This window comes from Cinclus cinclus, chromosome 2 (genome assembly GCF_963662255.1).
Source record: "Cinclus cinclus chromosome 2, bCinCin1.1, whole genome shotgun sequence".
NCBI classification, from domain to species: Eukaryota; Metazoa; Chordata; class Aves; order Passeriformes; family Cinclidae; genus Cinclus; species Cinclus cinclus.
The window spans coordinates 104,274,825-104,297,392 of record NC_085047.1 but is presented as its reverse complement, the minus strand read 5'-3'; the positions used below and the strand labels follow the sequence as shown (position 1 = coordinate 104,297,392).

Genomic DNA, 22,568 nt, shown 5'->3' with positions numbered 1-22,568 from the left:
CTTTCTTGATGACATTTTAGTATTTGAGGTTTGTATCATGGATTTTGGTGCTGAAATATTCAGTACACCATCTTCTGTCTCCTGCGAGATCCACTCACATGTCTTAGTAGAGTGCTAACAAAATTACAGTTGGTAAAGCAGATTACATGTTTAACTAGTAGCGAGACGTATAAAATAGAATTATATATTTTCTAGAGTGACAGAGTCACATGGATTTTTTTTGTTCCTTTTTTTTTTTTGTTTTTATAAGAAAAAGAAACAGCTATAAAACCATGATTAAAAATGTTACAAGGGATGATTTCCATTTTTAAATAATGATACTTTTAGGAAAAAAAAAGTGATTCATAACATAAAATTGTTTGGAAAGCACTTGGTTGCTGTGTACTGCCTTCTTTCCCAGTACAGTTGCTATCTTTTATATAGTCTTGCATAAATGTTTAGATTAGGGGAGAAAAGAAAAATTAAATGTGATGGCAAAGACTTATTAGAGCTGACTCACTGACTTGAGTTATTGCTGTGCAGAAAGTTTGTAAAGCCTTTACATCCAGCGAACATTTAGTGCTACTTCAGCCTTGACAGTTGACCTTTCAACGTGATTTGGTTTAGCCACAATAATTGCAGCATCTGCAGTACAGGCGATGCAGACGACTGCTTAAGAACCCAACTTCTTCCATTAGATCTTACTTCATGCATCTAAAATTTTACTTCTCTTTGCATGGGTGTGCAAATTCTCCCATATTACCTGTTATAGGAACTGAGCAAGGTACAATACCCCGGCTCTTTTTATTTATTTTTTTAAATTTATTTTAAATTTCTCCCATAATTTTGAATATTCCTGGATTTAGCTTAGAGGAGGGAGGGGAAACCTCCAATCTCCTTCCTGTCCCCACATATTTAGTCAGTACTGGCTTCTTTTTTCTTTTTCTCAGTAAGACCTAGTGTAAAAAAACAACCAACAAATGAAGTTAGACTGTTGTAATTTGGTCAACCACTCGGGTGCTATCCATATCCACCATTTCAACACACTCTATTTCCTCACGGTTTTCAGGGTTCTTCTTCTCTTTCCTCTTCTTCTTGGAGGGCGGCAGGAAAGTCAGTATCACAGGTAAAATGGCAAAGCAGTGAAAGAAGGTGACTAATGCTATTAAAAACAAGCACCTGAACAGTGTACGGGTCAGATTTGAAGGCACAGCTGCAAGAGGAATCAGACCAACAATATAGCAGAGGTAGCTCTGCAAAATAGCTACCCCATGCACTTCCAGGGCATTTTTCACCCATTTAGTTCTTGTGAACTCTTTGCCCAGGACAAAGGTTGACAACAGTGGAGCACAGTTGTCAATTGTATAATTAATTCCGTAAATTAAGCACAACACAGAAATACAATCTAGTTCCACTTTCCACAAGGTCATAAAACCTATAACTCCAAATTCAACCGAGGCAACAGTTAGAGTGAGCCAGACATTGATCAGAGAGTCTGCCACCAGGAATGCAGAGAAGAAGAGCAGAAATAAAGCACTAATGCAGGAGTTTTGTAAGGGGGCTCCCACTGAAGAGGCATAACGATCCATGTACACAAATGACGGATTGAAAACTATGAACTTCACCTTGGAGGTGAGAGAGAGCTTCCTTAGAGTCTCCAGGAGGTCATAAAGTTCTTCCCTCTTGGTTTCCATTGTCTTGGCCACCAAGAACATCCTGGAGGCCACAACATCAACTTCATTGTTGTATTTCTTGGAAAAGATGATATCCTCTGAAAAATGGGCAAACTGAGGGGTCTTCAGAAAGGAGTTCCTCAACATATCAGTGAAATTCTTCTTCGGCAATCCAGTAGATATGTTGAGTTTCCTAAGGTAATTTAAGTAGCTTTCGAACCAAGATATCCTCACAAAGCCCTTGGTATACTCCAATACGTCCTCCTGGACACTGGTGTTCCAGTACTCGATGGACTCGTAGATGTAGAACCCAATGACCGGGCTGTAGTTACTGAAATACTTCTGCTGGGCAGCTGTGTACTCGATGGTCCGAGTCGCAGTCGCTACGATGTTACTCAGGTCTGACCCCTCACTGACCTGCAGGTAGCCCATTAAGGCAAAGGAAATATAAACAAGGTAAAAGAGAACTACAAAAGGCTTGACGTAAGTGTTTGTTATCCAGTCACAATAATAGCGTTTCAGGAACCACACCAAAAGATGACTCTCGTAAGTGTTCGTTTCCTCTGAATCATCCGTGTCCTCACTGAATCTGGCTGTCAGAAGAAACCTATACCATGCAGGCTTCTCTTGCAATACCTCTGGCTTTGGTACCTTTCTGCAGAAGATACTATGCTGGTAGTTGTTTTCTATGTAGCCAGTAAACACCAGGCTGGAACCATAAAAGGAGAGTACATAGAGGTAGTTGAAGAAAATTGCAATACAGGAATTGCAGCAGAAAATCCTGGCTGCTTCAATGTTAGTGAAGGGACTGGCACCTATTCCAAAAGTGACCAGGTACATGGCAGTGGTGAGAGAAAACGAGAGCATGGAGTCTGCAAATACAGCTGCAGTCCTCTCTTTAACGTGTTGATCTTCTCTAGTTTTTCTCCAGGAGGACAACATTTCAAAAGTCCCATACAACCCATGACCTACAACAGAGAACAAAGGTTGTGTTTAAAGTATTCAAATCCTGAATTACACAGAAAAAAGTAACTTGGACATGCTAAAAGACTCAAAGGGGACACAGCTGGAAGCTAACAGTGCTTGAAGGAAACGTCCTGCAGAAGAGAGAAATTATTATGGAGGTGTAAAGCACAGAAGAGTGTTTGCTACCTGCCTAGCAAACCTGACTGCCAGAGCTTGAGGAGAGTTCTGCACTGCTGGCACAGGATTCATGGGTTAAAGAAACAGGATTTTTTTACTCTGCTTGGCTGTTTCATTTCATTATTTCCAAGTGCCTGTGATGGAAGATGCTTTCAAATTAGTTTTTCCTGGTGATGGTATCTGACCTGTGGTGAAAACAAAGAAATACGACCTTGAAGTGCCTATGCTGGAAGCAGAGCATTAGTTAGCTGCTTTGTAGAAAATCTGTAAAAAATGAAAATTTCACATAAGCTGAAAATTATCAATTAAATCAGTTACTGATTTCTCCACTTTCTGTACAAATTTTCTGTCAGGGAAAAAGAAATCCTAGAAATGAAACAAATAAAAGCACAAATAAATTTTAGAGAAGGAGAGTGGTAAAATTGATATCGAGCTGCTTAAGGCATTCTTCTTTATATATCTGAGAGCTTATAAAACCAAATACAACCCTATATTTCTTGGCAATGCCTACGTTTTGTAATGTATTTAATTGACTCTTAAAATTCGTTCACAAAAGGACGAGAAAGCCTGTTGACCTAAAACCCTGTGTTTAACCCCCAAGTGCAGGTAAATCAGGAAAAGTACATGCTTTTATTTTAATCCCTGTTTGGTCACCTTCTCTTAGAGTTTCTATGTTGTGAAGGCACGTTTGGAGGACACAGACCTCTGCTCTCTGGTTGTGAACCTGAGCTGGGAATGCAGCCATTGACCATAGACATGGTGAGAGAAGCTGAAATAAACATAGTTTGACAATTTACACAGAGATAAACAGAATACAGTCTTTGTATCACACCTAAAATGCGAGATGGTAATATTTTCTCATAATAATTCATTATAACATTCATTTTACTTATGAGATCTTTTCCATGTAATCCCAGACTCTTTGCTGTCTTTTAATTCCTCCTCCTCCTCCTTATTCTTTTGCTGATTTTGCTGTCACTTGTCTACTTCTCTGCTCTTGGATTACCTCCAGAAATTCCCAAAAGTCAGTCCACTGTGTTTTGCTCTTACCCATCTTCTCTGATAGTACTAGATAAAATGATCAGTGCTAAATTACTTGCTGATAACACTGAAGTGCAATCACTGAACTTTTGAAGCTGATGCTCCAGTCAGGAAGGTCAAGGTAATTCACAGATCTCTCTTAGAATTTCAGGCTGTTTGCAGAGTACCAAAATTGCTGTATCAGCTGTGTTCTCTCCACCTGTAGACAATTATCACTTTTGCTACAAGGTCTATAAATACCACTCAAGAAACCCCAAGCAAATGAGGTGTTTTGAAGAACTGGAACACCACAAGATATATTAGGGATGTTGGAACTAGATGATCTTGAAGGTCCCTTCCATCCCAAACCATTCTATGATGCTGTGAGTCTATAACCATGTTTATTCTTAAATGCCTCATACAGGCTATGCATTTGATTAACTTAATGAAACAACCCTTCTGTGGTCAGCACCTTTTACTGTAGGGACAGTTGTTGCTGATTCACTCCACCCTTCCTGAAATCTGTATTTTGTCAGATGGCAGAGCTGGTCACTGTTATGCTGAAAAAAATAGGTATGGAGTATTTTATAAAGAAGTCACAATACAGAGCTCATAAGATGGACAGCTGGTGTATCTCATCACCTGGTGTTTAGTGTAACGAGGTCCACGCTCTCATGTGTATCAGATATTTTACCTATTTTGTTATGTAGAGTCGTGGCATGCACCTCAAATGTCCAATTTGTAGCAGTATTACAGATCTGGCTTTGGCATTCATCTTAAATTTCCCCAACAATGTTTTACAGCTGCTTTCAGAGGCCAGGTCAAGACTGTCAATTTGATAACTAGCACTGTGCCCCCTCTTAAAGCTAATGGGGAATACTGGAACTCCCCAGACATAAAATCAAGCAAAAAGCACAATCAGTGACTGGCACCCCGTTGCTAATTATGCTTCAAATAGTTATGTTCTAGGCTCAGTAGGGAAAGCTATTAAGCTTGCTCTCAGTGTGTTCTTTGTAAAGACAGACTGACCTTTATTTAAATGTAACTGATCACTTGCCAAAGTAGGGAGTGAGAGGTTTAATCCATTTATGGCTCCCATGAGTCTTGCAGACAGACTTGTCTGCGAACTTCACATGGCATCATACACATTAGCATTGAGTGAGCAAAACAGAATAAAATGAGGTCATTGAATATTACAAATTACTTCCATCATGAGCTTTAGTTAAAGCATGTTTTTGTAAAAAAAAAAAATCAGCATTAATAGGCTCTTGCCTAAAAATACTAAAATAGCCATATTAGTTTGGAGAATCTTTGACTCTGCAATAAGAGAAGGAAGTTAGAGCTAGTCAAAGTGATGCTGAACATGATGTTTTAACAGGTATAAGGCTTTGGATAAAGCCTGATAACATGACTTCTGATACCCCCATTCCTTCTTTAAGCATGAAAGATAAAACCACAATTTGCTCTTACATAATCATCAAGACTATCCTAAAATGGAATCTGATTTAGAGAACTGCTCAAGTAAATGCATGAAGAGGCGTCACCACATGTGCTCTGCAAAGTCAAGAGAAAAATATTTGGATACTCTCCTATTTTAGGATAGGTTCCTTTTGTTGTTTGCTACACAATCTGTGTACTAGGGGCTGGTATTTTCCTTCAAGTGTACAGTTTGTGATTTCTCTGCCCGTTTATACAATAGCTAAAGAACTGTCATTTACATTTAGGAGGACATGCCTAAATGACAAAGTTGCAGACCTTTTGCACCAGTGGCATTCCTGGCCTGATCCAGTTTCCCCCGAGAAAAAAAAATTAGGCCCAAACTCAAGCACAAATTAGGCTTGGCAGTCTCAAAATATTAGCTGTGTTTAGCTAGGATAGGATTTACCTAACCTAATTTACCTCTCTAAATACTGACTGTAAACACAACTTGGGTAATAATCTCCAACACTGTAACTCACTGATGTTCATATAAATCTAACCCACAGAGACTAGGGCAGATGTCTCCATGGAAGCATTTTGTAAGAATTTCTTTCACTTCTGTCATTTCAGAGTTTTCATTTTTTGCATCCCTAATCAATTTGCACAAATTACCTCTATTTCTCTCACTGTTGCTACATCTACTCCATGCAATATTAATGAGACGAAGGGAATTTCCCCCTTGTAAATAAACTCTGTAATTGCTTCAACTGATTTTCCCTTTTCAATAGAAATTTAGCCACAAATCTGTAATCATTTAAAGCAATTTGTTCACTATTCACGGTCATTCAGTAAATAATAAATATGAACTCAAACAGCTAATGGGCTACTGGAGATCTTTTCCTGCTGACGTTTGCTGTTGTGATTCACCGGTCATGCCCTACAGTCAGGCTGCACAATCACAAGCTAACAAGAAGTACACAGAAATATGGGAGTTTTTTTAAGAAAAAAAGGTTCAGGGTCAAAGGAAAATGATAAAGGGATAGGAGAAAGGCATTGGACAAAATGGTAATCAAACTTTTTTTCTCATTTTCTTTTTCTGCTACTTTGCGTTTAGGAGATACTCCTACCATGTGTTGGAGGACTGAGGACAGATATTCTGACTTTCGTAGCCAAAAAGATGAAGAAGAAAATTACTGTTAATGCTGAGGATCTCATGGGTGTTTCAGCCTGAGATGGGCTACCTTTAATTTTAGAACCTGATAATAATAGTAATACTACCAATAAACCAAATAAATTAGGCCCAGCTTAAATACAGAACTTTTATGAGTAGCCTGCAAATGCTATAAAAAGTTTCATCAGCCTCCTGCAGAAACAAGTCTTGAAATTACACATGCCCTGCAAAATCAATGCAGAGCATACATCAGGAAAAAAGCTCTTGTAGGAAGTTGTGAAAATGAAAGCAAAAATTTCTCTTCCTTGAAATTATCAAATCATTTACCTCATTCTAAAATACTACTTATGTGCAGGCACTGAAATGGTTCTTTTTAGCACCATTTTCAAACCTCAAAAAAGAAATGCATCCTTTCCCCTGTTAAGTGGTTGTTCAAGCAAGGGACCTTCATGAATTGGCACAGGCAGCTCAGGCTTAGTGCTGGCTCTGCTCCTAACTGCAAAGAGCCAGACCAAAGCAGAGGGAGAAGGGATTTAAGCAGCCCTAGAGCCTGTGAGAGGGCAGCAAAGTGACCTTCTGGTCACCAGAGTCACAAACCAGTTCTCTATTTGCTTGGCTTAATTGCTTGGTGAAAAAAGGGCTGCTGCCTGCTTTTGTAAAACAAGGGAGGGGTATGTGCAATTTTGCACTAAAATCATGTGAAATTTTGATCTTATTGTCGTAAGATGCTTGGATATCCAAATAGACTTCTTCCATCAGAGGAATTAAGGGTAATGACTGAGAAAGAGGTTTTTGGTTCTTCATTTGCACTTTTACCCATCTATGAAAGTAGAGAGTAATAGTACACTGTGGGGCTCATCTTTTTTGTCCTTATTGTTTTGAAGGTTGTATGTCTCTGTATGTGTTTGATACTTGAGTAAAATCTTTCTGAGTAAAACTCCACTTACACGTTGTGAAGTTCCAGCCTTCTGTGTGGAAGGTTGCATTTCAGGGGTAATAAATTTTATTAATCCCATTTTAATGCAGAGGCACACTAAACAATAATAACAACAGATCTGCCCCTCATGGAGGCTGAGCGCTGCACCAGGATGTATGGTGCCCATTAACTGCCACAATTAACACCAATAAAGCATCAAATGGTCTCCCAGAGGGAGCAGATTTCACTAGTGGCAAAACTGGGCTATGGGGTTTTCTCCCCTTCTCAGGCATTACTTTCCTTGTCCTACTGATGTTTTCTGCTCCCACATGGCTACTAATTCACCTCTTTTAGTCTACACTGGACTAAAGGAATGATGGGGATCAGAAAGTAGCCTTTTTTTTTTTTTTAAGGTTACTTTTGAAACAAAATCTTTTCCTGATGCTGATGGCACAAAAGACTGTCTGAAATGGGTAGTGACTCATGGTAGGATATATGGGAGCCTTGTAAACCGGGTGGGTGAAAATTTGAAGTGGAAGCATGCTCTGATAGAATTTTTGAAGTTAAGTGTGGCTTTTGATTTAAGGTTTTTGCTTGCATTATAATGGCTGCATCCCTGTAACACTATCAGTTCAGCTGGACCAATGTTGTCCCACTCAGGTTGATTTAAGCCTGAAATCACCCCACTGAATTGGAGCACTTGTCTGCAAGAGGAATTTAGTGTCCTGTGAAAAAGGGTGTGAATGTACAGAGGGCAAACTATATTGCACCAGCTTTCTTTGTAGATATCTGGGAAGTACAGCTTGATTCACATTCAAAGTAGAGTGAAATATCATCTGCAGAGACAAACACCAGATGAATTAACATGAAATAGCTAGGATGCTGTAAATTCATATCCCAGCTTGATGCCAATGCAGGCAAGGTCTCAAGAACTGCTCTTGTGCAAAAATAGTACATAGGAGATCAGAATCATATCGCAGGAATTGCCCTTTCCAAAACGGTACCTGCAATAACATATGATATAATGAAGGTGCAATGAATTTTCCTAGCTGACAGTATTAAAAATAACAATGTACACCACTCAACTCTACGACTGCTTTCCACAGTAATGTCAACAAAGAGGCTGAGATAATTTCCCCCGCTGACTTATTTTTTTCCAGCTAGATCAGTGATCTCATCAGCTCCCATATTCTGACAAGCCAAGTGAAACCGCTAATCCGGACTCCCTTTGTCACAGGAGTTGCAATCAACCAGTTGTTGACTAAATACCCAGCCCGCCTCATGTGGCCTCTCCCAGCAGGCACAATTTCAGCCCAGAACATATAGCAGGCTCAAACTGCTACTGAATATGACAGGCAGAGCAAGAATATTTGCATCCAGCTGAAGCAAACATCTGGCTCCATACCCTGTTCTCACTAAAATAATGAAATACTACATCTAAATGAGATCCTTCAGCATGCAGACAGAACCAGCACCAAGCCTAATTTATACAACTCTTTTCAGTGAGTGGATAACAATTTACTGGCAAGGGTTGAGCTGACCAGCTACACCATCATTAGCATGCTGTTGTAACAAACGCTAAGCAATGTCCAACTTTGTGGTCCATACATGGTGCAATACTCCAGTTTTGCTGCATGAATGTCAGACCTGAAGGAAGGTGTGTATTGCTGAACATTCCACAGTGCAGACTTGTCTGTCCCAACAATTTGTGCTGAGCTGAGAAAATGCACTGTGAATCCTACTTACTTTTCCTACACTTGCCTGCTTGTGGGAGCCCAGTTCACAGTGTAGAGTAAAATCCTAGAGGATACAGGATGTGTCCTGTAAGGTACTCATCTAAACAACTTTGTTTCCAGGCAGCAGTGTTCATCTCAGGGAAACTGTGACCAGGGGACTGCAGGCTGTGGACAGCTGAGTAGTGTTAAATACATCCTCTTTGGTAAAGTGATTGAAGTCCCAGCCACACAAGCACAGCCTGACCTCATTTCCTATGTCCAAGCACAGGTTCAAAGGCCAAGTAAGCCTGAATGCTGTGTGCAGGCATGGTACATGGATTCAGGACACATGAGGAGCAACATGGGATGGGATGGGATGGGATGGGATGGGATGGGATGGGATGGGATGGGATGGGATGGGATGGGATGGGATGGGATGGGATGGGATGTACTGGTATAAGCATAGGCTGTACATATTGCAGTCCTTTATTTACCTCCTGTCACACAGACTCTACATGTCAGTATTGTAACTGCATTACAGGAATGACAACATGCCTCAAAAACATGGTAACAGTACTGTTGGGTAGATTCAGTATTTGCAACTATTGTTTTAAAGGCTACTAAATTTTACACATATCATCACCTAAGATGTATTGTGTTTGCAGGTACTATCATCTGACTTGGGATCTTCCCAAGAGAGAAACATACTGAAATTAGGTAGGTGAGCCTATTAGGTATCTAGGCATTAAACCATTTGACCAATCTCTGGTTTTGCTGTACATTTGGTTATTAGCCATTCACCCTCAAGTGTCAGACTGATCTTTCCAACCGTGTTTACAACAGCACTGGCCATCCCAGTCAGCAAGGTCCTCATGCATGCCCAAGTACTCCTCACCTTACTACCAGCATTGAAAACACATTGCCTTGGTGCATGCACACCAGATAAAAATCGCCTCATTCTCTGCAGAGAGAGTTGTGTTTTGTGCTTTATCTACTTGGCAACAAAACAAGAGAAGACAAAATGTTTAATAAAATGCTCTCAGAATCTGCTGTGTTTCACAGCTGTGGGCGGCTGTGCCCACAGAAATGCACCGTGAAGAGAAAGTGTCCCTGTGCAGCAAACGCTGCCTTGGTTGGTGTGTACAGACAAGATGTCTTCTCTTTGTGAAGTGCTTCACACTGTGAGACCACAATGATATTTTCAGTCATAGATCTTGCAGAAAGACTCTCTGGGCCATTAAATCTGCACTCAAATTGCTTAATGCACAGTCGGATAAATGGGGTGTGCCTGGAAATCCAGCACCAGGTTGGTGCACAAGACCCCACTGAGATCTTGTGCAGCACTCCCAATCACAGAAGGGGAGTACATTCCTCATAAGACTCCTATGGATCTCCTGTACCGGACTGATTTAGATCCCAGTCTTCTGGCAATGAATGTCTGCCATAATATCCTACATTTTTACATTGAGCTTTTGGAAATGGAGCACCCAATCAACTCTCTGCTCTCCTGTGAAACAGGCTGTTTTGGTCAGGTGTAGCCCTTTTTTACCTATACTAAAAAGTACACATTTGCACAAAGCAGGCATGGACAAAATTAAATCACCCACTCGGTCTCACCCTAAATTGTGGGGACAGTCAGCAATGCTTGGGATACATGGTGCACACCAACTATAAACTCCCCAGTACTATTTTTTATCCTGGCAAACAAACAACAATGAGCCAATGTTTTAGAAAATGGTACAAGTCACAAGATAATTTAAAAACCATGATCACATATTACATATATATATATGTATATGTATATATATATATACACACACATAAATAAATAAAATATAAACCATGATGACATATAAGTATTGAAATGAAAATCATTCTGCATATAAATTTCTGGCTTTGAAGAAATGCATACACATACACAAGACACACATAAACACTGTAACTTTTCTATCTATATAAGGGGGAAAGAAACAAGGAGAAGTATTTGAATTAAGTAGAATTAAACAATGCCTTGGTATTCATTCAGTCCTAGACTTCACCACAGTCCCTAATCAGCAATGGTGGCAACATGGTTCACCCCTTTTTATTTTTGGAGTATATGTATTTTAGAACTATTTACTAATAAAGGAATCTTACTATTTAATATCGCATTTTCAAATTATTTTTTTAAAGAATACCAAATTCTGTTTAAATTAACAGCCTACTATTATAATTGTGATACATACAATGCAACACTCATATGGTTAATCCTGAATAAATCCCTTAATTTCAATAAATTAAAATTATTGATTTAGGTTTTGGATGAATGATGGATGTTTTTCTTGTATCATCCTTTCTTACTTTTGAAACAGTATAATATTTGAGATTTTGTTGTTACAGTGATAGCAAGAATGTCATATAAACACATTTTAAAAACATAGATACATTTGAGAGAAAACTTGAGTTTCTCTTGTATTTTGATAAGCAAACTAAGTTACAAAATCTACTTTTATATATAAAGAGAACATTAAATTCCACCTAAAAATCAGTAGAATGTTGTTTTGGCATTTAAATAGCAGCCTGTCAGCTCTGTTTAAACGTGTCACTTGCTTTCTTCTGTTTTTACAAAAGACCTGGCAAAAGTCATATTTCTTTCAGTGCAACAGAAGGAGCTGTGTGTTACCAAAATTTGGTTTTAGCTGCTGGAATATTTATGTCTGCATGGCTTGCTCATCTACTGACTCCCCAGACCTTTTGGAGATCCAAACCAAAAGCATTTGAGCCAAACCTGTGCCGTATGTGCAAGTCTGTGCTTCTGGAGCAAACACCAGGGAGCACCTGACTCTGTCTGGCCTCCAAAGGGTCTCCCTACCCCAAAGTCCTGCCAGGAATGCTTCCTCGTCCTCTTTAGCTCGGAAACACCAGAAAATCCCCCAGGAAGGAGAGTGCCCTGTGTAAGCTGTTATTTGAAGAGAGAGGGAGAAAGCTGCGTGGAAGATGACAAGAGGAGGAGGGCAGGGGGCTGCTCACCACTGCTGCTGGCATGGGATGCAGCCCCCAGGGTGTGTGGGGAGCCAGGACCACCCTGTGCACCAGGAGAGCTGTACAGGATGGGAGAGTGCCATGCCAGGACAGCAGAGGAATTCCAGGTGTGGCTGGCAAGATGAATTTCCCCACGGTGCATGTAGCCCAAGCCTCACCGGCTGAGGAGGTGATCACATGTGGAGTTAGTCTGTTAGGAAACCCGGGCTCATCTCACATATGACATGTTATGCCTCTTATCAGCAGACAGAACTGAAAACTGATTTTCATCACTAAGTGATTTTTGGACAGATTTTATGCATGCTGTGTAAAAGAAGCACTTAAAAGTGAGAGCCTCCTGCAATCACCTGTGTTAGGTTAATGTTTACCATGGTACAGAAGAGCCAAGTGAAGTACAGCAAACCTCCCGAAGATGGAGTAAGACACAGTGGGCACATTTGGGGCAAACATGTTTTAAGTCTGCTTTAAATTTCTAAGGCCACAAGCTAAAATATCATTTGCTTCTAGGAGTGCTGTCCCAGTGGAACATGGGCCAGTGGAATATGGATTTGTTTACCACCACTTCAAATTTCTCCTTTTCTAGTGAGAAAGCTATAACTGCAACATCTCAGGCTTACACTTAAATTCTCCTGTTTTAGTGATGTTTCTCACTGCTCTTACTCATAATAAATAGATCAACCATATGTGAAACACAGTGTTCAGAAAGTTGCAAAAATTCAGTTAAAGCATATCCAACTTACTATTTTTACTGATTAAAAAAAATAAAATTACAAGTTTGGAACTCAACCTGGGCTTTTCACAAAGCATCCAGACTTATTCCAATTTATTTAATCCACCTCTGAATTCTCTGCCAGAGGTTTCATGACCTGAAAACGACTGGTCCCCTCTCTGCACACAAGCCCCTAGGCTGTTGCCTATTTAAGGGATGTCATTTGTTTGAAGTTCACAACATGCATCACAGCCAGACCTAAACTGAAGTCACATCAGTTCCTGCTGATGTTCCTCAAGTTTTCATTGACCACCCAGGCCCAGTTCACAGTGTACCACATATATCTAAATATATAATACATACATATCTATAGAAACACACACATACACACATACACACACACACACACACACACACACACACACACACACTACATGTATATATAGAGATAGAGAAAGGATTCCTTTCTTTAACCTCTGAACTTTCAGTATATTCTCATATACATGGAAGTTTCTCTTGAGGGACTTCACTACTTGAAGAAAATCAGGATGTCAGTGCCAAACTCTTGGTACCCGTGACTGCTTGGGCCACCTCTGACAAAGCCCTCCATTGAGCCCTTGGAGTTCCCTGCAGTTAAAAGAATGCAGACAGTAAAAGTGTAACACCTTTCTGTTACTCTTTGCATAAATGAATGCTCATTGAACACGCTGCATCACCTGTAATATACTTTTCACAAATGTATATTGGAACACCAAAAATGAAGAGGAAATGGATGTACAGCACTTGGTTTCAATATTAAGATGTTCTCTGGACTGACTTCCTATGGCTACAGCTCCTCTCTTCCAAAAAACATGGTAAATTATCTGAGTCATGAGCAGTCTTCTGAAGCCAAGAAGCAGGTATGTGTGCAGGCATTTCACTGGGCTTTGTGGTGGTGAAGGGGGAACTTGGACACTATGTTGGCTGTGTGTCATGTGTGCAGCTACAAACTCTACCTGCTGCTTTTGCACTGCTCAGGAAAGGAGTGGTGTCTAAAATAGTCTGCCACGGTTTGTTTATTTCCTTCCCATACAATAGTAGCTTCTGTGTTTGGGTTCCTTAAGGGTCTTGAGACATCATCCTTCAGCAGGAGAGCTGGAGTGAGGAAGACCAGCAGGTGAAGGAGATGATTAATCAGCTCCACTTTGGGTGGAAAGTGCTGACTTTGGTGAAAGGACTAATTGGTACATTAAGTGAGGAGGGGTGGCCTGGGAACCTACTTCTGCACTTATTCCCTCTTACACATGAGGAACAGAAATGCCAGGTGATGCCTGAAGGACTGCAGAAGATGCATGACTGCTTAGAGACGTCATAAAAGACTGAGGGACTGAGGACAGAAAAGGGAGAAGAAAAAAGCATGATGAGGAAAGTGACACGCCTGGGATTCTGTCTGTTCTGGGTAGATAAAACCAGACAATTTTATTCATTTCTTAGAAGAGGGATGAAAGGAACAAACCACAAAATGCTTTAGGACTGTAACTGAGCTGTGCAGGGTTGAACTGGGAAAGATGAACAGATGGAGTGACAAAAAACTAAGTGTACTTCCAGGGCACTCTTGGAGTGCTTTGGCAGTATGAAAAAAGGAAAGGATGAATGGTGGAAATCATGGGGAAATCAGAAGCAGCTGAGATACAACTGCAGGGTATAGTGGGGACCTATCTGAGAGCCAAGGAAATTGTTGAAGAATAGGGAAAACGGTGGGAGTGATAGGCCCAGCTGTGGTTGAGGAGAGGGGAGGATGAGAGAGGAGAAATTTAAAGAAAACCCAATCAAAATGGCAGAGGGGACACACTGACAGGAACGTGGAAAACAGTGGAAAAGATGAAGGAAGCTTAGGGAGACCAAAAGATACTGAGAGTTGTGCAGGCATTAGGAAGGAGATGTCATGGCCTGGAGCGGGAATATGGGTGAGACCTTCTGGAGGAGGCTGCCAGATATTGCAAAAGAGATGGATGAGATGAGAGAAAGGGACGTGGGGGCAGCCAGCTGAGCCAACTGAAGGAGGACATGCTTCTTCCCAGCATGAAAAGACAGCAGAGGGACAGTTGGACAGGTAGAATGAGAAAGCTTAGCTGGGGAATAAAAAACCAGACTCGGTAACCTTCACATTTTTATTAACTGACAGCAGGAAAATTCGTGGAAAAATACTATACAAAGTCAAACATTTGGGGGTGTGTGCTACCTCTATGTGTGAACTGAAGGGCACTGGGGAGACCTGTGGAGGGCTGCTTCTCTCCCTTTGAAACTCTCTATATGTAACCAGTGTTGACTCTTCAGCTTTATTGAACATAGCAAACACCTGGATGCTCGACAGGGAGAATAACGAATGCTTTTAGGGTGTATAAATTTGGCATATGTAGCAACTCCCTACCAGCAGGTTTGTCCAGAGAATAAGCAGCAGCCAGGCCAGGTGCCTTACTGGCACTGAGGCACAGCACCAGTGAGTCCCATGTACTGGTGTGTGCTGGCCTGAGCACCCTCAGGTTTCTGTGCTGGTTGTCAGCTGCCCTGCTCAGTTTAGTTGCCTGTTGCCTTCATGGTCTCTAACCTTCAGCAGTCCTCTCACTTGCCCTCCTGTGCTTTTCACTCCTATCATCAAACTCATTGACCTCCCCTCTTCTTCTGTTGCCTTTTTCCTTCCAACCTTCTTTCACAACTGTCTCTGACCTCATATCCCAACTATGATGCCGTTTTTGCATCTGTAAAGCCCCTGTACAGGTATGGCAGCTCAGTCCTCCCTCAGCACAGCTCTCCCCCAGGCAAGCCATGTGGAAGTCATGTGTCCAACAATTCATGTTTCTAAGAAGTGACTGGAACTTCTCTGCATCTGTAAGGTGCCACTATGAGCCCTGGTTCCTCCAGGTACCTTCCAAAGTGCTCTGCACCTCACCTGCTCCTGTGCTTCCCTGTGCTACCAGAGGCAGCCCTGTAAGGGCTGACATTCCCCCTGACATTCCTCCACTTGGGACGGACCCCTGCCTGGATCCTGCCTGACACTTCCACCTCCTCCTTCCCACTCACCCCTTACTGCATCTCTCTGTTGACTGCTTTTCCCTTCTCTCTTCCCAGAGGGGGCATGCTGCAGGGCGGGATGCGATGGAGGTTGTAAGAAGGGGTTTTCATTTGTCCCTGTTTTTGCCGAGTTTTACACACTGCTGGCTATATTTCCTTTTACAGTGTGCTACAAGCTCAAGCCACTCTCATAACTTCTACCTGGTTTTCCCCTGCCAGCACTGGAGGCTAAATATAAGCTCTCGGAGCTGGCCCCGCGTCCCTGCCCATATCTGGCAGCGCCTGGCGTTCCACCGCGGATTCACACAGCCGATGCTTTTCACGAACTTGGCAGCTGAAGAGAGCCACTTCTCCCCGAGTAAGCTGTATTCATTTCTGAAGAAACAGCAAACACATTGCTAGTTTGCAGTGCAAAAGGCTATGCTGCAATTTTCTTTTGAGTGCCTAGGTTCCACTCTGCCTCTGGGAAGGAAAAAAAGTCACACCAAAAACTTGATCAGACAGCCCTGGTTGCTGTCCAATGATTTGTTTGGTAACACTGTGATTTTTTGAGGAAAACAGTATTTTTAAAGGTTTGGCAGCTTTTAAACAGCATTTAATGTGTAAAGGAAACTTATGATGGATATATTAGCATCTGTGCCAGACCAAACATCTATAGTTTTTAATGAAGAAGGCAACAGGAAATCAGAATTTTAATTCTGTTTTGCAGCAGACAGTATAAATCAGCTATTTTAAATCAAACCTCGTTGTAGAATTAATTTTTTTGGTTCCTGTGGTCAAAAATGAACAGTCCTAATTCAACAAAGTATTCCACAAGAACTGGACATGTCAGCAAACTTGTCCTTAAATTACTTGTTTGCACACTGATAGATGTGGATGGCAGTTTTAAAAAAACCACAGAGACATATGCTAATTCAAACTACATCCAGAGAAATGCTGTGAGCCTGCTAATTTTCCCAGGTTTTAGGCTTCACTTTCAGATTAGAAGTACCTGTGTTAACCTATAGCTGGAGAACAGTTCCCAGTTTGACCTGACAAGATATCCCAGGGAAACGAGTGGCTGCAGCCAGCCTGCCCTCTGCTGCTTCCCCCCACAGCCCCTCGGTGGGGCTCAGGCAAGCCCCAGCCATGGATGGACCTCCAGGCACCAAAGGGAACCCTCACTCTTTTAGCATCTGCTGGGGAAGGGGGTCTCTGGCAATATTTCTCCCTGCTTCAGTTTTTGCCATTGAGTTAGAAATCAGGGACGGCAAAAAAGAAACCTGCCCCACCATAAAAATCATCACTGTAGTGACATACTCAGACTATGTAATCTTTTGTAAGTTGGGTTATAGTAATCTGCCTCAATTACATTGCCTCAATTAAATAAATTAGAATAAACTAGATTAAACTGCCACAATTAAAACCAAAGTATGAAGTGTTTAAACTGGCATGTCATATTTATCAGGTGGAGTAAGCAAAAGATATTTCTGCTGCCTACACTTACACAGCCTGAGCTTAAGACTGCCATTTGGTAAGTCATGGAAATTTAGTAACTTTTAAAATTCCCTGTTGATGCAAAAGCTGAGGATTCAACATCTACAGAGGCTGGTGCCCTTCACTGTAGCTTGTTTCTTCTTGGAAATGGCTGATGAATAAGGGATGTCAAAGAAAGCAGGATGGATGAATGAAAGAAGTATTACAAAGCACTTTGATCAGACTATTTTCTAGACTTACTGCCAATATTTTTAGAATGGGGTTGTGACTGGACAACCTATTCAGAAAATAATTCTTGAAAATATGAAGAGGTTGATAATTGCAAAACATTGCTGACCAGATAATTCATCTTGGAGACAGTGATGGTCTCCAGATAAACTTATTGAGGAGAAATGGTGTGAGATAAGCAAGCTATAATTCAGGAAGGACAAGGGCAAACTTTTACATGTTGTTTGGAATAAATGACTGTGAAAACAGGGTAGAAAGCGACATGAAGGATCTGTGAATTACCATGTATCACCAACCAAATGCCAGCCATTTCATACTGCTGAGAAAAAAATGAATGACATATGGCGATGTATGAACAGCAGTGCCATATGCAAGATGTGAAAAATGATCCTCCTACTCTATGTGCTGCTGAAAGCCTCAGTCTGAATCCTGTGCCTGGATTTAGGCACTACACTCCACGGGAGATGTAGAATGGTCAAAAGTAAGAGGACTGCTGGAAGTCTGGTAAACATAGTCTGAGGAAAGCTGGGATGAAAAGGAAGAAGACTGGGCAAGTGAGAGTGGTACCAAATATACAAAGAAAAAGAAAATAAATTATTTTCCAGATGCAGTGTATAAATAAGGAGGACAGCTAAGTTGCAAAAGGGGAACTCAGGTTAGACATGATGCAAATGCTGTAGTGCTTGTGCAGTGAAACACAAGAGGAAGTGGTCCAAGGAGGAGACAAAGTGCATGATGAAAACTATCTGTTATGAAAGATGTAATCTCATCCTGAGTACAATGATGTCTGGAGAATGTCCCCCCTGCCTCCGCAACACTGATGAAAAGTTAAAAATCCTCAGCTGCTATAAACCAGGAAACTTCATTAATGATGTATACCAGTAAAGGGGCCGTGCCTGAAATGTGTCCAGTGTAATCTTTTTTTCAATCTCATTTCTGCTTTTAGCCTTGAGATTATGAGTAATAGATACAGGGCTACATCATTAGCCAGAAATCCTTTAGCTTTCTAAAGGTCAGTTAATCTATGATCTAATCTGACGGTCACTGAAATTAAGTGGAAGCAGTTCAGCGGGGTATAATGGAGGATTCTTGGTGTCTGTAGCCTTCAGTTGCCTTGACTTAAAACATCCTTTATAAGCAAAACAACATCTAGGTACAAAATACATTTCAAAATACATGCTCAATCTTTCCGCTGTACTCCAGGAAAAAATAAATAAATAAAAAAAAAGGCCAACCTGCCTTCCTAGCTATCTGCTAATTTAAATCAGTTCTCATTAAAAACTCCAAAATGTGCTGTCAGTGCCTTCTGTTCACCTGTTGATATTCCCATCCCTTGGGAGATTTTATGCAGCTGGGGAAGCGGGCAAGATTTACATGAACTTGGCTGCTCTATCTTGACTTGTTCACAGTGGGAACTGAGCTGCCCTTTTAAGAGTGGAGTACTTCAAACAAACAAGACCGAAAAAAAAAATCAGGAAAAAGAGAAAAAAAAAAGGAAAAGAAAAGCAGAGTTGACTCTACAGCTTGGCACTTAAAGGAGCACTAAAATAGACATGTGAAACTTTTCATAGCTATCTGTAAGTCTTTGAGGATTTCAAGTCTCAGCATTGTCACTACTAGTCAATTAAAGATCTGAAAGGCTGTCCCAGGGAGCAGATATTTGATCCCTAAACAAAGCTAATATTTCATACTTTTGAGTCAGTTTCCCCATGTACTTTCATGTCACATGTCTGGACTTCAGACGGCTTTTCTGCTACTCTTGTAACACATCTTAAAATCCCCTCCTATCTAAAGTGACACTTAATATTGCTACTTAGTTTGAGGAATTGAATTTTGTAACACATGAACAGGCATAAAAACCCACTAAAGAAATCAGAGACTCAGGTCAGAGAGATACCCTTCTTTTGACTCTGACTTTCTTGTGCTGCATTTCCTCTAGATTACAATGTAGTTTCATTTTCATGGATGTCATCTGAAAATGACAGCCGATGTAATGTAGCTGAATTCTGTTTGCCACTGAATATATTCTCTATGTTAACTGGTAGTGTGATGCACTGAAGCATAGTCTTTAATTAAAGTGCAACAATACCACAGTGCAGCAGCACTACAGTACCAGCACGGAACAAGAACCTGGTGCTGGATATAAAAATAGCTGTGCTCGAAACGTGTCATATCACTACATGATGTGACTAAGTCAGTGGAGACACTCTTACACTTGAAACCTGAAGTATTACTGAGCACTGATTTTCAGCTGGGGAAGCTGTGATCAAATCAATGCATGTATTATTCTCCACAAATGAATAATGGCGTGAACAAGGACATATTAAACACCTACAGTGCACAAAGCTTTTCACACTGGTTATGAACCAAACACAAACAAAGAGGCTGTGAACTCTCCAGAGCTCCCATTTTGTCTCCCATGAAGTTCTGCCTCTTTGGTAGAGTATGCAGAATTTCCACAAATGCCCTGGTGCCAGCAGGAGAGGGCTCCGACTTTGGGCTGGGAGCAAGATGACCACATGTCTGTCCTCCCCTTTCCCCCCCTCACGGAAAACAAAACAAACTGAAACCACTCCATACTCCACAGTGAGTAAAGTGGTACAAAACCCAGGGAGATAAAGATGTCTGCTGGCACAGGAGCCAGGGAGCAGCCAGTGCCACTTCCCTCCATAACCCTCTGCCATGAGTGGGATGTGCTGGTGCTGAGCTTGCAGGTCCATCCCTGACCAGGGGTGTCAAAGTTCTCTCCCCCAGGGCTGTGAAACTCTCCCTATGCTTGCTCAGCCAACACAGGGACTTCTGGAGAAATGCAACCCAGAACCAACCACCACTCTCATTCCACAGACAAGCACCTGCCAAGCCAGGACAGCATCGCTCTGGTCTCCGAAGGAGCCAGCACTCCCTAAATGCCCAGTATGGACAGCCCTTTGATTTGCCAGCACAGCTGACACTTGTCAGTGCTGCATGGGGACCACTGCAAAGGTCTTCCTCCAAAACCAGAATCAAACATCCACAGAGAAGAGGCAGCTGGGCTCTCTCTCTACAAAAGGCACGGCATTTGCACATCCTTATTACTGCACAGGCTCACATCCCACGGTGTTGTTCTACACCACATTGGAACCCCAGGCATGATTTTAACATCCAGGCACCGTAAAAATAGTTTAGGAAAAGAGGCAGTGTGGATTTGACATGGGGCAGTGCTGCAGGAATGAGACGACAGGAAGCATGCAGTGTTGCTTGTCTGCTTGCTGAAAATGCATCAGGGAGGCACAAACACACAAAAGAGAGAGAGGAGATAGTTACCTAACATGACGAAGGGAATTCCCAGGAAGGTGGAATTGTACTTCCCACCAGTGAGATTGATGATCCCAGCAGCAGTCAGGGTGGCAAGAGTCACTGTCAGCAATCCCAGCAGGCCAAGCCAGGGTTTGCTGCGGACACAATCCTGCATGGAGCAGCAGAGAATGGCCAAGGTGACCACAAGGACCAAGCTTGTGATCAGGTAGCGTTCTGACACCCTGCTCGTCTTCTGGAAATCCTCCTTCAGCGAAGAGGAAGTGAAAGGATACATTTTGACTTTCCTGTTGGATTTCTGGAAAAGTTCAACAGTGTCACAAAAAATGGATTCCCACTTCTCTGCCACCATGTCATTCAAGGAGTTGATTGCCTGCAAGTAGTAGGTGAGCTGAATGGCTTCTGCAGACTTCACCCGGTCCTTGCTGTGCACAGTAACCCCACCGAGCTGATGCCCATTATACACTTCCCTGCCATCCTTTAAGTGAGTAATCGGATAAGTGATTGCAAAATTAGTTCGATTAGAAGAACGAGCAGCCTTTAATTCCTCCAGTACATGCACTATGTCGTCCACTATGCATGTCTTGTCATTGTTCAGGATACATATATGGGCAAACGTGTAATTGAAACCAGGTCTTTGAACTTGGATCCTGGTCACTGCAGAGTGCAACTACAAGGGAAAGAGAAATCACACACGTTATTCATCAGATCGTTTTGCACAGTAGCAGACAGAATGACAGCAGGTCCTCACCGCCATCCCTTTTTTATTTGATCTAAGCAACAACAACAAAAGTTCTGGTGACCGTGGTATTAATAGCACACTCATTGCAAAAAAAAAAAAAAGAAAGAAAAAAAAGGGAATCACGCATAAAATGAGCAGTATTATTCCCCTGTGTCCTTTGCTGGTAACTCTGGCATCATGTGACATGTGTACGTGCCACGTGCAGCTGCTGTTTAGCCTCTCTAACTAAGCAAACTCAACAGGTCCAGCTAAAGCCCAACCATGTCCAGGGACACTGTTGTGCTCAGGAATGCTCCATTACTCTAAGAGATCAACTTGAGGTCCAGAAGGCAGAAAAGCCCCGTGACCAGGTGTGCCACCTGTGCAGGATGTGCTGGCAGTCTGGCAGTGCAGGGGACCAACACTTGCTCTGAGTAAAGGACCAGGCCACAGCTGCAATGTCCTATGTAGAGAGACCCTTGGCACAGCAGGGAAAAGAGATCTGGCAATAACTAATCTGCCCTCTTTTCTCTTCCCTCTTTCCCTCATCAAATCCTCAGTAGTGTGAGAGCAGGAAGCAATGGCAGAGACAGACACTGGTTCTCTCTTGCTCTGAGAGGTTCTGTTAATTAGTAAAGCTCCCCTAAGTTTAGGGTTTGTAGGTTTTGTTAGGTATAGCAGCTCTTAGTGCACCTTCCTTTTTGTTTCTCATCCTTCTGAAATTTGTTATATTCGATAAAAAAATATTCAGTTATTTTTGAGCATCAGAAAGGCAGAAAAAATTACCATCTCTTCTTGAAAAAATATAAAAACTCTTGAAACCCTTTCTGAATCTATTTTCGTCACTGTAGAAGAAACAAGAAATTTAAAATATGGCAAGAGAATAGCCCTAATAGACTAGGGTTACAATGTTTTTTTTAAAAAAATACTGAGTTTGTTAACGTGCATCATTCTGTCTGATGATAAACACAGTTTAAAAAAATAGACGATAGTGTACAGGAGAGCAGTAGAGTTTATACACTCATCAGTGGG

The 22,568-nt window shown here is 41.6% G+C and overlaps 1 protein-coding gene across 3 annotated transcripts in view; it reads right to left on the bottom strand.

Annotated features, from left to right (window-relative positions):
• Positions 1-965: 965 nt before the first annotated feature.
• The window catches only part of PTCHD1 (patched domain containing 1), a 33,040-nt gene continuing 11,437 nt past the window's right edge, over positions 966-22,568 (bottom strand). The window contains exons 2-4 of one of the 3 annotated variants that reach the window (XM_062515156.1): positions 21,459-21,485; positions 20,825-21,293; positions 966-2,620 (exon numbers count right to left, since the gene is read on the bottom strand). In XM_062515156.1, the coding sequence (XP_062371140.1) occupies positions 966-2,620; positions 20,825-21,293; positions 21,459-21,485 (2,151 nt within the window). Of the gene's footprint in view, positions 2,621-20,824; positions 21,486-22,568 lie in introns of all 3 variants that reach the window. The other 2 variants (XM_062515155.1, XM_062515157.1) reach the window with 2 other exon arrangements.